The 16106-nt window shown below is 39.2% G+C and overlaps 1 protein-coding gene across 6 annotated transcripts in view; it reads left to right on the top strand.

The window, feature by feature from the left end:
- Positions 1-16106, top strand: part of PPARG (peroxisome proliferator activated receptor gamma) — a 137745-nt gene that overhangs the window by 65806 nt on the left and 55833 nt on the right. The window contains exon 1 of one of the 6 annotated variants that reach the window (XM_032650111.1): positions 1424-1683. The exons of the other annotated variants lie outside the window; for them this stretch is intronic. Coding sequence (XP_032506002.1) covers positions 1602-1683 — 82 coding nt within the window. The 5' untranslated portion in view covers positions 1424-1601. Of the gene's footprint in view, positions 1-1423; positions 1684-16106 lie in introns of those variants that run through there. 6 annotated transcript variants of the gene reach the window in all.

Genomic DNA, 16106 nt, shown 5'->3' with positions numbered 1-16106 from the left:
ATTTGGACTGTCAAGAAACTTGCTTTACTGGTGGGAAGCAGCTGCATAGCACAGGGAGATCAGCTTGGTGCTTTGAGACCACCTAGAAGGGTGGGATAGGGAGGGTGGGAGGGAGACGCAAGAGGGAGGGGATATGGGGATATACCTATATATATATACAGCTGATTCACTTTGTTATACAGCAGCAACTAACACAACAGTGTAAAGCAATTATACTCCAATAAAGATGTTAAAAAAAAAAGAACCTTGCTTTAACTTGAATTACCTTAATAAAGGTTTTTTGGTTTTTAAAGGTTTATACACTATGTAATTGCCCAACTCTACACTTTATTCTGCACTGTGGAGACCCAGTTAAGTGTCCTTCCCACTGAGCTGTTGCCCCATGACTGACAAGGAAGTTCCCTTGCAGGATGACTAGTTACTCAATGTAGATGAATCAGATATGTATTTCTTCCACTTGGGGAATATTGGGATGAGTGTGTTCAGAGATTTGTTGCCATCTGATATACTGCCCTATGTGGGGCATCTTTTTCAATCCATAAGTCACTGCAGTTCTGTGAGGCCACTTATGTGACAGGAGGAGGCCTGCTCCCACATTGAGGTTTGGCACAGCTAGTGTTTCTCTTTGCCAAAACGGGCAAAGGCCTTGAGCAAGAAGCCAGCTTTTTCCTGATTACAAAACTGACCACAATTCCTCGCCAACCTATCAGTGTAAGTCCGCTTTTTTTTTTTTTTTTTTTTTTTCTGGTAGTGCATTATTCCTCTCAGGGAGAACTCCACTTTTTTCATTATGGTAAGGAATTTATTGTTACAGCATTAACCGATGTTCAGACATCAGCTGATGTATTTGCTATTGATGGATAAACTTAATAATTAAGTTTTCAAAAAGCAGACCCTGATATACAAAATCTAAGCCATAGCTGGACCTGCCTCCAGTCTCTTAACTCTTTAATTTTACGGAATTTGGATAGCTTTCAGCATCATTTTTTACATACTTTACAAAATAGTAGAATAAATACCTTAGAACATTTTAGTAGCTGATAGCAAATTTTAAAATATGATCACATTCTTGAATTCAGATGTTTTCTTCAGATATCAGATAATGTGATTATAGATTCAACCAGGGATTGGCAGACAGAAAAACGCTTTGTCCAAGTAAGTTTATTTCATAACCCAGAGGTGTAAAGCTTTCCATTTAAGAAGCAATTGAATATTGAAAAATCTCTTCGCTCCAAGAGTTCTAAATACTGTACTGCTGCTCGCTTGCGCCCCTCACAAGACACGGAACATGAGGGTCACTGGCGAGACGGTGTGGCAATGTTTTCCTTGTAATGTACCAAGTCTTGCCAAAGCAGTGAACAAGATTATGACACAACATTCTGTCACAGCTGGTCTCCAACAGGAGGGTGCCAGCCAATTCAGGCCTGGTCCTTTGTGAGTTTATTCCCACCTCTCCCAAATATTTGGAAACTGATGTCTTGACTCATTGGTGCGTTCACAAGTTCTACTACCACAAATCTTTTTCTTTTAACGGATTGGACTTTTGCAAGAAATAGACAAATATCAGTGTGAATCACAGCAAACTCCTATTCCATGCTGTGATGGGTGAAACTCTGGGAGATTCTCTTATTGACCCAGAGAGTGATTCCTTCGCTGACACACTGTCTGCAAGCACTTCACAAGGTAAAGTGAATTCCAGATACGGCTGTTGGGATACTTCGGGCATCATGGAAGGGTGAAACTGTTCTTGTAGTTTGTTTTCCAAGTTACGTTTGTGCTAATACAGTGACGTGTATAGTTCAGTATTTTGATGCTTGGTTTGCTACTACTGTGTTCACTTATGAGCATATTTAGAACTTCTTAGAAAACCTAAATTAATCCTTATTTTATCTCTGTGCATGACTCCTATGTTCTGAATTTTAAGCATTAAAGGTATATTTATATTTTTAAAAATCCTATTCGTTTTTTTAAATTGGGGTATAGTTGTTTTACAATGTTGTGTTAGTTTCTGCTGTACAGTGAACCAGCTATATGGATACATATATCCCCTCTTTTGTGGATTTCCTTCCCATTTAGGTCATCACAGAGCACTGAGTAGAGTCCCCTATGCTATACAACAGGTTCTCATTAGTTATTTTATACGTAATAGTGTATGTATGTCAATCCCAATCTCCCAGTTCATCCCACCCTCCCCTTTCCCACCTTGGTGTCCATACGTTTGTTCTCTGTGTCTGTGTCTCTATTTCTGCCTTGCAAATAGGTTCATCTGTACGATTTTTCTAGATTCCACATATATGCGCTAATATGCGATATTTGTTTTTCTCTTGCTGACTTACTTCACTCTCTATGACAGTCTCTAGGTCCATCCACCTATTTATTTTTATTTCCTGAGTTTATATATGTTTCCCCCAAATACCTAAGGTCTTTTTAGAATACCTGAAGAGTCACTTTCCTGCTTGTAGCCTTCTGTGTTACCTGTCTCTCATAGCAGTGTTTATCCCTCTCACAGCATTTATTCATCTTAAAGTACTCTTTGCACGTTTCTGCTCTACTTTGAAATCTAGATACTTGCATGTACATTTTATCTGTCCCAAAGAATTGTAAGGTTCCTGAGTGTAGGACCAAGTTGTATTCTTCTTTATATTTCTTAGGGTGTGAAGCATAGTGCCTAAGGCTTTGTAGAATCGTGTGGGGACCTTGAGAAGGTCTAAGTGTTGCATTTTACACATAAAGAAAATGAGGCCCCTAATGCCTATTGTATGCTAAGTAAATGATTATTACTCTTGTTCGGTTATGAAAGGTTCCGATACTTCATTTTCAGTATTCCTTTCTTGGCCGTTGCAAGATGTAAGTTCTTATTTCCGTACCTCCTTCTACTGGAGCGTATTAGCACAGCTGATTCTGTTTTGTACTGTTTTGTATGTATTTCTGGGCATTTTCTTCTCCCAGATGCCACATAAAAATAGGTTGTGTTAACTAGTCTGATTCACGTTTTACAATACAGGTGCTAAAGCATTAAGTTGCTTAATTGTTGAAATGGATGGCTTTACATTTTGATTTTCAGTTTTTCTGGAAGCCTGAACTTTGAACATACTGATCACAATTTTTTAAAACATCAAGCTTTTTAAAAATTAAGAGAAAATATTTCATGAAATACCATTTCGTTTTCTTATGATGACTGGACTCAATGTATGTTTCTATCATCTGAGTCTCTTAAATAGGAGTTTAGTTTCATTATATTATATAAAAGTGTGTTTTTCTATAAGCCATTAAGAAGTATTGCTGTCTTTCTCCGGTTTTTCGTTTATGCTGCATCAGGGCAGAATGTCCTAGCTATACTGTAAAATAATTCTTGAGTCAAAATTTGATAGTTTTGTCTGTTTGAAAAGGATATGTCCAGAATGCAGTGCAACAAATGTTTTAGGTTAACTGGGGCAAGTACTGTTTACGGTAAGGGATAGTTATGGGTTTCAAGTTAGTTTTCATCCTGTGCTAACCTCTTTATTTTTATGCCTTGAGTTTTCCCTGGGTTTAATTTGTTTGACTCTCAAATCCCCTTCAAAAGAATAACCCAGTACTTTTCTTCTTCATTAACATGGTACAGAATAGAATTATTGGCAGTTAAGAAATTATATATTGTGCCAATCATTTAACCATTGCGTTATATGGTCTCTGATTACTCCTTATTCGTAAATGTTTTTCTGTTAAAAATATGAGTTCCTTAAGGCCAAAGACCTGTGATTGTAAGCGTCTGTATTTTGTAGGTGACCACTAAATACTCCACCGTTGCCAAAACAAACTTGAAAACAAATTGGGAATCTGGTCGTCGTTAGCTAATTGAGGCCAGCAGAGGTGAAACACTGCAGAGATTAGGTACTTGGCCTCAATACAGGAATTCATCTGTATCACAGGCAGAGGGGAATAGGGATGTTGCAAGGAGCTGAGTGCTGCTACTGAAGACCGAGTGGCTCGTTGAGTGTGAATGATCCAGATGTCCAGCCGTATTGGTCCCATTCGTGAAGCTAAACACTCCACTGTGTGTAGCCACTGTCCCCAAAGGGGACTTCTATACGTTTTCCTGGGCTTCATTATCACTGTGACTCTCTTTATCTTATTTCCCTTTCTGTTTTCATCATGAGCTTTTCAAGGAACCCCAAGTAACCCCATGCTGGCTCTGCAACCATTTCCACTAGAGAAATTGGCGCGATTGAAGGGAAGCTCCGTAAACTTAAGCTGAATGTGCCTCCCACTTTCAGTGCCAGACTCGGTCCTGTGTGAATTCTCTAATTTTAAATTGTTGCACCAGAGCATTGAAAGATGATGACACGCTTGTCCTTTGGAGCTGGTTGAGCAATGGAAGTGCACCTTAGAGACATGACAAATGCTGCAATAGAGGATTCTTTGAAATGAGAGTCTCTCCTGAGAGAGGAGTGAGTGATTGATTGGCCGCCATTTCTATTGAGGGAGACAAACTGTGGCTGTGTGACTCCAGGCAGCTATGTACTTGGAAGCGTTTAGATAATTGACCCAAGTCTTTACCTTTCCAGAAGTTTGAGGGGACCCATGTAGTATCAGGGAACGTAACTCCTGAACTTGTCTTGGCCACATACTTTCTGTGTGAATTTAAGCAAGTCACTTATCCTCTCTACCCTCTGTTTGCACATATATTAACAGAAAACACAGGGCTATTGTGAGGATTAAATGACACAGTAGTTGCGAAAGCACACCGGACAGCCTGTATAGAGTTTATTGGCCTGGCCTTGTAGTATTAATCACTCGTGGATAGAATGGAAGACATATAATATCCTAAATGTGAAGCATTTTAAGGAACATGGTGGGGAAATCAGCAGGATTCCTTAGGAATCAAAGCAAGTGGCAGTTTTGAGTGAGAAGAGGCCTCTGCATGAGCTCCCGTGAATGTTTTGGTAGGGAAATGATCAGACGTAGAGAAAGCATCATGTCTGATGTTTTTAAACGGGGGAATTACCTCCCACTTTTATTAACATTTATCCATGAAAAGATCGAATATCCAAAAGTTAAGTCCTTCTTTGTGCCTAAATGAGAGCGATGATTATGTTTTCTTCTGACAATGAAAGTTGCCTTAGATCATAATGTTCTCCGTATGATGAATTGCTACCCGACTGCAATTATCCATATAAACTGTCAATTGCAGTGTAAAACAGGGGTCGTTAAGTGAAGAACAGTTTTTATACCTCTGATAGAGGTCATCATAGATTATGACCCTTGTCAGCATTCTCACTTACACCTTGAATGAGATGAGCTGGAGGAAATTCTGAAATCATCAAAGCTCTTAGTAAGGTATGTATTCTTTGTGTCAGAGGAAATCTGACCACAGTAGATTTCTTAGTTATATTCAATCAACAGAACAGACACAAAGTGCCTATTATTTTAGCTTCCATTAGAAAGTTGTCCAGAAGATGCCTCGTGTCCACCTACCACTGTTGAGTATTTGTGAAGATATGTGGTAGAAAATGAATCAGACTCGTCTGAGTGGGAGTTAGTTTCTATAAAGCTCTACGAGATTCACGTTTTTGGTAGACAATTTTGCACCTGTAACTAATTTAGAGACACAGACATTGCACATGTATTTGATAGCAACTGCTATTCAACTTTTATAACCTGGGAATTAAGATCACGTGGCTGCTTGAGAACACAGTTTTTGAGACCCACGTAATTTTTTTTTTTGAGTAAAAGGGATTGCCAACACAAGATTGAGGTTCCCACAAGTGGCAAATGGTTTGCATTAGGAAGATTTAAAACAGCCAACTGTCAATCACCTACATGTAAATTATGCCTCATTACCTCATGCCAGGATTTCTGTATGGCCTTCTAGCTGAGCTAAATGAGAAACTCTCAGCCAGCCAATCCAATCTGCCAGATAAGTGGTCCTAAAAGCCTGTCTTTCTTACCCGTTTTCTAATACGTGTTGAGCACCTGCAATATATACAAGGCACCAGTGTGAACACTGGCATTCAGAGCTCTTTGTATTCTGGTTCCACCTCATGTACCTTATTTCCCTCCACACCCCAGAGACTGGCCTGCCATGATCTTATTAGACTAACATCATTGTCCCAAGAACAAGCCACACTCACTCTTGCCTCCGAAACTAACATGTCCTGGAACGCCTCTCCTAATTCTTCCTCCTGTTCCAATTCTCTCTGTCCTTCAAGGTCAGGTTCAAGTAATGTCTGCCCTCTGAATACCTTACCGTTAATCGCTCTCCCTCTCCCCTGCAGGAATATGTGTCTTCTCCCCACTCCACTGCCAGCATCTGATACAGGCTACCCACTGTCCCTTGCCTGGAGGGCTATCCCAGTCTCTTGACAGGTTTTCCTGCCTCTGCCCCCAACAACCTAGTCTCAACCCAGCATCCAGAGGGATCACGTTAAAATGGAAGTCAGGTCTGTCCCTCTGCTCACAACCCTGCAGTGACTTCGCTTCTCCTGACACATAAGCCCTACACCCCACGCTGTCAGCGTCCCCCCCTCCCCGCTCTCCAGACACACTGACCTCCTTGCCGTTCCTCCCATGTTTCACACTTGCTCCTGCCTTAGTGCTTTCGCTCGAGTTCTTGCGTCTTCTGGGAACCCTCTTCCTCTGATATCTTGGCTGACTCTCAGCTGCTTCTAATCACTGCCCAGCTCTCACCTTCGAGTGAGAACTGCCTTGACCCCCTGTTGAATTATCTGTCCTCCCTACTGCCCTTCCGCTCCCCCCTGCTCTACATTTGCTTATTTCTAAGCAGTCCTCAACTTCTAGCCTGCCATATAATTTATTTGTTCATCGTTTTTATTGTTTATTTTATTTATTTTTTTAAAATTTATTTACTTATTTATTTTTGGCTGTGTTGGGTCTTCGTTGCTGCACGCAGGCTTTCTCTAGTTGCGGCGAGCGGGGGCTACTCTTCCGTTGCGGTGCTCAGACTTACTGCGCTGGCTTCTCCTGTTGCGGAGCACAGGCTGTAGGCGCAGGGGCTTCAGTAGTTGCGGCACGTGGGCTCAGTACTTGTGGCTCCCGGGCTCTAGAGTGCAGGCTCAGTAGTTGTGGTGCACGGGCTTAGTTGCTCCGCGGCAATCCTCTCGGACCAGGGCTCAAACCTGTGCCCCCTGCGCTGGCAGGCGGATTCTTAACCACCGTACCACCAGGGAAGCCCATATTTATTGTTTATTGTCCGTTTTATCTCACTAGCACATTAACGCCATGAGGACAGAGATCTTTGTCTAGTTTGCTCACCCACTGCTACATCCCAGCTGCCTAGAACATGCTCGTGAATAGAGGGGCTCAGTAATACTTGTTAAATGAAAGAATAAAATCCTCTATCATTTTTGGTCTGTATCACAGTATTTAGGCCTTAATTGGAGACCGCCTGATACTGTTTTCTGTTTTATATATTACCTAAGCCAAATTATATAGTCACTGAGGATAAGATCCAAGTTTTATTCTCTCCTATATTCCACCAGTATCTAACACGTAATAGGTAACTAATAAGTTCTTGCTGACTTATTAAGACCATGCTGATCCCTTGCTGTACTTCTCCTGAGTTCAGGCACTGGAATCTGTTTAGTGTATAAAAACAAAAGTTTAGTGTACACTAAATAATATTCTAAAACTGATGTTAATATAAGCAACAGTATTCAGTATATGCTAAAAACCAGGTACAAATATATTTTGAATTACCTGTTATTTAGAGTTATTTGCACCGTGGCCCTCCATTGGTTTGAATATCATTAGTTGAATATTAATTTGAATGTTATAAGTTTGTGAATTATCCAAATGCCTGGCTTCTTTTCAAGTCTGCCTACCTTTTGATACTTCAGTATTCGTTTGAACCTCAAGAGGCTTATTTGCTAGCAGAAGAGTACCTTACTTGGTTAAGTAACTAATATTCAATATATAAAGCACTTAGAGCAGTGTCTGGTATGTAATCAGTATTCAACAAATGTTAGTTGTGTCTTCTCACCTCTAAAACGGAAGTTACACTTTGGGATAATACAGATTTTCATTATCCATAGTATCAAAAGTTTTCTATTTCCATAGTTAATTAGGTCAGAGTTACTTCTTACTCTCTTCCAATCTTTTCCTTAGAATTTTTTTCAGAATATTTAGATATTATCTAAAAGATACTTATTATTAATCATAGTTCTAGAAGAAAGAAACCAAGGTTCAATTTCTTGTTTTGGCAAAGAGCCAGTGACAAAACTTAGAACAGAAGTTCTGATATCCTTCACATGTTCCAGACATATGAACACGATGGCTCCCCTTACTTTTTTGGAGAATGTAAAATATCCATTATTCTTTTTTTTTTTTTTGCTTTGCGTTAGCAATTAAATATTTTTAATGTAAGATAATTGGATATTATTTTACTATAGTCTTAACACTTTACCTAAAACCCTGCCTTTAGTTTAGTTTTAAAAATTAAAAACCTATTGGTAATTGCCTGGCGTTCCAGTGGTTAGGACTCTGTGTTCTCCCTGCTGAGGGCCCAGGTTCAGTCCCTGATCGGGGAACTAAGATCCCACATGCCGCACTGCCAAAAAAAAAAAAATTAAAAACCTATTATGTAGACTGGGCAAGTTTGCTTAGTTGATTAAAGTATGATGCTAAAAAGATCCAAAGGTGTGAGTTTGACTTAATTATGGTCAGGTTCACATAGAAATATTTCCCATTTACGAAGAAATCTCTTTGCCGTTGATACAACACACCTCTAGCCAATTACAAGGTACAAACAACTGACCAGGAGAAACCAATCCAATTTTGCAAGTGTCTGTCCTATATGAAATCTAATCCTCTTTGGTGTTATATTCATTTTGTTATTATTGCTTAAATAAACTCGGGTCATAGAAGAGCCATGCCGGATGATGGAGACAAGTATCTTTTCCTTGGAATATCTTTATCAGTAATAATCCAAATCCCAATCACTCCACTGGGCCGTCATAATTCAAAACCCGTCTCTACCGAGTCGATATCCCCGATTATTTCAGAATGTGTGAGTCTCTGTCTCCTCGATGTTTTTAGAGCACTTATTTTCTCTGTACTTTCTTCTGTTATCAAACATCTTTCATCTTGGTAACTTTTCGAGCTCAAGAACTACATTATAATGTATTTCTTGTGGGGCCTGAAAAATACCTTGTACATAGTTTTAGGTCATTGGTTATCTTGATTTGAGGTGGTTTTGGTTTTGTATTACTGACTGAGCATGTACTGAGGTTAAGATGTTGAGAAAGAAAAATGCCTAAGAAAAGTAAAACAAGGAAAAGTTTTGGGAAGAGAAACACCATAGTAAAATATAATGACTCTTGTAAGAAACAAGGTTTATAAAATAGATTGTTGATACAGAGAAGAGTTAAATAGTTAGCATAAAATTGGTAGTTTGGATTTAACCTGTTGGTTTATTTCACTTAAATGGAATGTCTCAAAAGACAACTCAACTGTTCCAAGCGCATTAACTTCCCAAACACGGGACTCCTAATGTAGGCATTAGTTTTTGGAAAAAGATTTCCTGCATTGTTTAAAAAAAAAATACAGGGTACTCGTAAGACAGAATAGGCCAAGCATATCTAAAGCAAAAACATAACTTCTAATACTCATTCCTTAGGATGAAGTGTGCACCCTGTGAATTTTTACCTGCCTTGTTTACACTGATTCGAGAACCTTGGTTAAATATGTATCTAGCCTTTATTGTACACGGAAGCCAGTTTAAAAAATAGGTAGTTTACTAAGATTCATTTCAATACTGCTTTATAACTTCTGACTAGGAAAATTGTCAAATGAGTGCCCTGGAAATTCTACACCAATCCTTTGTAATACAAATGGAAGAGGTTTTGCTGGCTATGTAGTTGGTCTTAATGTTTCCTTCTATGAACCCCGACTTCCCGGACCCGTATGAAACATCTCTCTTATTTACCCTTTTTATTAGAGAAAATGTGTAAATCATTTCACAAATGAACATACTTGTGTAATTTGCACCCAGATAAAGAACAATACCAGCATTCCAGAAGCTCTCTGACTATTCTAATTTCTAACCCAAAGATTAGTTTTGCCTGTTTTTGAACTTTATGTAAGTAGAATCATACGTGGTTTACTCTTTTGTATCTGGATTCTTTTGCTCAGTACTTGTTTGTTAGATTAATCGTGTTATTGAGTGTAACTGCCCTTCATTCTCATTACTAGATGGTAGGTATTTCACTGTGCAAATATATCACAATATATCTTCCTACCCTACTGATGATGGGCGTTCAGGTGGCTTTCCGTATTGCAAACAGTACAACTGTGAGTGCTCTCGTATTGGCCTTTCAGTGAACAAGTATACACATTTTGTTAGATACATACTTGGGCTGTAGGGCGTGTTCAGCCTTGAGTCACTACCAAACGGTTCTGAATGCGGCCGTACCAGTGTATACCTCCACGAGCAGTGTCTGTCTGAGTGTTTCATTCACTCCACATCTTTCCTGGTTCTTGGCATTTTCTGTCTTTTTCATTTTATCACTCTGGTGGGTAAGTGGTGGTATCATCTTGTAATTTTTGTTTCTAATTTTTATTTCCCTTTCTTTGATGACTGTAAAGTTAAGCACCTTTTAAAATATTTGTTGTCCATTTGGCTATCTTCTTTTGCAAAGTACCTGATCAAGTCTTTTGCCTATTTTTATATCAGGTACTTTGGATATGAGTTTTAAAGCGACCTTCATCAAATATGTGTATTGCAGATACCTTCTCCCACTCTGTTGCTTTTCTATTCACTTAATGAACAGTTTTTAATCCTAATAGAGTCCAGTGTATCACATTTTTCTTTTATGGGCAGTGCTTTTTATATCCTGTTGAATGAATCTTTGCCTACTCCAAGGTTGATAAGGCATTGTCCTAGTTTTTCTTTTTTTTTTTTTTTCAGTACGCGGGCCTCTCACTGTTGTGGCCTCTCCCGCTGCGGAGCACAGGCTCCGGATGCGCAGGCTCAGCGGCCATGGCTCACGGGCCCAGCCGCTCCGCGGCACGTGGGATCTTCCCGGACCAGGGCATGAACCCGTGTCCCCTGCATCAGCAGGCGGACTCTCAACCACTGCACCACCAGGGAAGCCCCTAGTTTTTCTTTTTAACGCTCTTTTGTTTAATATTTCACCCTGAGATCTGCAGTTCACGTGAAATTGATTTTTGTGTGTGGTATAAGGTGGGGTTGAACCTTTTCTTCCTCTGTGTGGATACCCAGTTTACCTACTCTGCTTGTTGAAAATATTATCCTTGCCCTACTACAGTGACACTTTTTCATAAACTAGGTGACCGTTTACACGTGGCATTGATTCTGGGCTTGCATTGGTCTATTTTTCTCTCTTTGCACCAACCAACATCTGGTCTTAATGACTGTAGCTTTATCATTGGTTCTGGTATCTGGTAGGATAAGTCCTCCAGCATTTTTCTTCTCTTCAAGATTGCCTCGGCTAGTCTTGGCCGTTTAAATTTCCACATAAATTTTAGGCTCAGCATGTCAGTTTCCAGGCAGAAACGCTAGGATTTTGATTGGAATTTATTCTGAATCTATAGATAAATGGGGAGGATTGACAGCTTTATAATACTGAGCCTTCCAGTCCATGAACATGACACATCCCTTCATTTATTTAGATACTTTTTCAATATACTTTTGAGTTTTCGGCGTAGAGATTGTACTCATATTTTGCTAGATTTTTTTCCCTAGGTATTTGATGGTTTTGATGCGATTGTAAACATCATTTCAAAATGTCATTTTCTGTTTGTTGCTGGCTTATAGAAATATAGTTGAGTTTTTAACATCAACCTTATATCCAGGAACTTTGCTGAATTCTCCTTTTAACTATAATGGTTTTATTTTTTTTTATACGATCATGGCATCTGTGAGTAATGTTAGTTTTATTTCTACTTTTCGAATTCTGTGTCTTGTTGTTGTTGGATTGGATAGGATCTCCAGTGTTGATGATAGCTAGTATCCTTATCTCATTCCTGACCTCAGAAGGAAAGCTTAGGTATTTCATTGTCAAGTATGATGGCTACTTGAGTTGTTTCGTCTTTTTTAAATAGCTGTTCTTTATCAGATTAATGAAGTTTCTCACCCTTCCTAATGAAGAGGTTTTTTGAACTCATGGATGAGTGTTGTATCAAATGTTTACTTGTAGAATATTTTTGGTAATGCTGTAATGGCTCAGGAGGAGGACTTAGAATGAAAAGTGCTTACTAAGGATATTTTAATATCACATGGCAATATGTTTTAAGATAATATACAGTATTGCTAGTGGAAATCTGCACTTCATCCCATAACCACAAGTGATCTGGCTACATCTGTTTTGACACTTTTGTTCTCAGAGTTTGTATAGCTTAAGACCATTGTCTTCTCATTAAGAGTGCTTGGCACAGTAAATTGAAAACAAAAGAGTAGACAGAAGCGTAGTGTATCACTCACTTTGCCAGACTAAACAACTCTGAGTAAGGCCAGCTTTCCCCTCTAGCATAATTTCAGGCTATTAGAGATGCTTCAGTAGTAAAGTTTTCTTTAAAAACACCTACCCACTCTATCTCTTGCAGGAGGTCCCTTACAGTGGTTGACGGGTGGACAAAGCAAGGAGAAACAGTCCTTTGGGAGATCTTTGGTGGTTCCCTCTTTTCTAAGTAGCTACAAACTTGTGGAGCATTCCTTGCATTTTTTTCCTTTCCATTCGGTCTCCTCTCTCCCATTTTCCTTCCCCTGCCACTGCAAAACCAAAACCAAATTGTGCAGAAGGAGCTGGCCAGGAGGAAACATTCCAGTTCCTTTTTTCTGACCTAAGTACCAGTCTTCGCTGGCTGCTGGTGTGTGCTAGGCAAGGCTAGAGTTTCAGCTTAACCAGAGTAACTAACTGTTCAACAGATTTAGCCTTAGTCCTGACTAGTTTTTAGTAAGTCTCCTTTTAGAAACATGTGAAGGTGGTTTTAGCAGAAGAACCAACCTTGAACTAGTTTGACCATGATGAGAAAGAGGACTTGAATCTCCAGCTAAGGTAGCGGAAGAAACGATCGTTCTGGGTGAGGGCATGATCCTATCATCTTTCCTGTCCCCTGATACCTCAGGACCGGATTAAGCAAGCTATCTATACAAGATGTGGCCCATGCAAGAGAAAATGAATTTTTAGAAAGCATAAACTAGCATGGACTTCTCCAAAGCTGATCATATGTCCTTTGTTGGTCTGAATTTGGAAATTTGCTATGAGACCTTCTGGCTCTTTATAAAGAAATGTGCATATAAAGATACGTATTAGAATGCTTTCAACCTCTGCCAAGGCTATCGATGGGAGTATCACCAGGACAGAAGCACTGGTTTTGGTTTGTAATATAGTCTAAGTAGACAACACAATGAAAACATATTTTCTTATATTAAAGAAACAAATGACACACTAAGGAATCCACTAAAATTCCACACTAAGGAATTTTATCCTTTTCTTAATTCCTGTTGTCCAAAATAAGAGGTTCTCTGTTCAGAGAAACCGTAACAGAATTCAAACCCCAGTTCCAATACCTATTAGTTGTATTGGGCAAATCACTTACCTCTTTCTATCTAATGTTTTCAGTCTATTGGGTAGTAATTATAATTGTTTACAACCCATAGGGCTATTTATATATGTAAGTTATATTACTATATGTACATTTCTAAATTATACTTACATTAACAAATTATAAATTACATATGTAATGGGTCTAAGGTACAGTGCCTGTCATATGATAAGTGCCTAAAAATAATTAGCTACTATTAAACTATACTTCTGCTAATGGGGTCCAGAGTCTTTTTCTTCCTTTGCTAATTAAAACTCATCATACCAGTGAAGGAAAAGAAATGAATTGATAGAATTTATTTTTTAAATGCTTGAGTCACAAGGACAGTCATCTGTTGGTCAAGTATCAGAAATATTTTCTGATACTCCTTTATTTTACTTAAAACTACATTAAAATTCTCTCTACTTTTCCAGGTTATTGCATGATAAGTCCTTTTAAGAGGACTGGGAAACAGACAAGGAATATATTTACTCCCTCTGTTAGGTGAAATCATGGGAAAATACTGCAGTTTAAAGATATTTAACTTAATTTTTAGTTTCATCAAAGTAATATTTGTACACAGTTTTAGAAGTCAGATCGTACTACAAAGCTTTTAATGAAGAACTGCAGTCTTCAACCTACACCTGGTTCCCACTTCTCAGAGGCAATGATTTTTAACTTTTTAAAGCATGTCTCCTGGTCTTTACTGCTGTATGTTTAACATGCTTATACTGCGATTTGTTAAATTGTGTTGATTACCCACTGACTGCTGCAGAAGATAAGAATTTAGCCCTTTGCCATCACACTCCCTTTCTCAAAACCTACACTCCTCCTCTCCCGCAACCCACCCTCACAGTGTGGTTATTCGTAATTTTAGGTGAAATTAGTTGTCTGTGTTTACATCGCAGTAATTTTGGAAGTGCGCTTACAATTGAGCCGGACAGTATACTGCAGTTTTACTTTTTTTGGGGGGGGTGCATCGGGTCTTCGTTGCAGCACACAGGCTTCTGTCTAGTTGTGGCGCGTGGGCTCCAGAGTACGTGGGCTCTGTAGCTTGTGGCTCACGGGCTCTCGTGTTGGGGTGCGGGCTTCGTTTGGGGGATCAAACTCGCGTCCCCTGCATTGGAAGGCAGATTCTTTACCACTGGACCAGCAGGGAAGGCCCTACAGTTTTACTTCTGACCCTGAATAGCTGTTTGTTTTTCTGGAGTTAATCATTCTTTTTTTTTTTTTTAATTAGTAATTACTCACTTTTGTTGTTGTTCCTTTTCTCCATACCTTGCCACTAGTTCATTCTCAAACTCTCCCTCAGAGTGGGCATTTGCATGTCTCAGGCATTGCGGTTTCTCAGGGAATCTCATGAGGCCACCGGCATCCTCTGATCCATTTTCTCAACGAACAGGTTCTGCTCAGGATCTGTTGTCCTGGGTCTTCCTTCCACCTCTCTCCTGTACCTCAATCCTTTGCTTCCTGGATCCCATGTTTCCTTTTTGTTCTGGTGTAGAACTCTAGGGAAAAACACACGGGAGGCGACTTTTTTTTGAGGTCTCATATTTCTGAAAATGTCTTTATTCTCCTCTTACACTTGAGTGATGGTTTGGCTGAATATAAAATTCTAAGTTGGAAATAATTTTTTTCTTTGAAGTTTGAAAATACTGCTCTGTTGATTTTCTAGCTTCCGGCGCTGCTTTTGAGCAGTTCAGTGTCATTCTGATTCCTAACCCTTTTTAGGGGACTTTTTTTTTTTTCCTGCCTGGAGGCTTTTAGGATAGTCTCTAAAAAGAGCATTCGTCTTTACAGTGATTCCTTTCTCTGTGGTGTAAGTTAGAAATCCTTTCTCTCGTTGTTTTAACCAACATAAATCCTTGCCCTTAGTCACTCTAAAGTTAAAGAAAACCTAAGGGATAACTTAATAAAACTTTTCAAGTACATGTGGTAAAGGTCAACTACGCAGAGGATGATAACTGTATGTTTAGAAAATGAAAGAAAAATGTACAAACTCTAACAACATAGGTTAGACCATCATTTCACAAACTCTGTTCCATCAGATGGTAAACTCAAACGTTGTGTGCGATACCCTCCCCTCTCTTGTATTTTCTCGTGGATTATTAGCATATAATTCTAAGAAGTCCTGCAATAGACCCATTTAAACTGGCTTCACCTAGCATTTCCTGAGTTTATTTGCCCATCAGAATTTTTTTTCTTTTTAATTATTTTGAAAGGAACATCATTAACCTATGTATAACACAGTTGGGGAAATGCCAGATAAGACATAGACTTTCCTGGCTACAGAAGAGCAATTTAGCATTGGAATGAGTAACCCAGAGAGGCTGTGGACTCTCCTTTTGCAGAGGCCTTTAAAACAGGACATCTGTTTTAGGCGTAATCCTCTTTGAACAATGGGACTTTGCTGCTGTTTCTTCCTTTTCCTGTCCCCTAGTGGTAGCGTTGGGGAGCTTTTAGCCTACCTTTTACATGATTCTAGTACCCTGGTTACTCTGGTGACAAAAGTTACCACGACTACCAATAATTACATTTATGGAGAACTTACTTTCTGGCCC

The sequence above is a fragment of the Phocoena sinus genome, chromosome 11 (assembly GCF_008692025.1).
Source record: "Phocoena sinus isolate mPhoSin1 chromosome 11, mPhoSin1.pri, whole genome shotgun sequence".
NCBI lineage: Eukaryota > Metazoa > Chordata > Mammalia > Artiodactyla > Phocoenidae > Phocoena > Phocoena sinus.
This window is presented reverse-complemented; position numbering and strand designations above follow the sequence as displayed.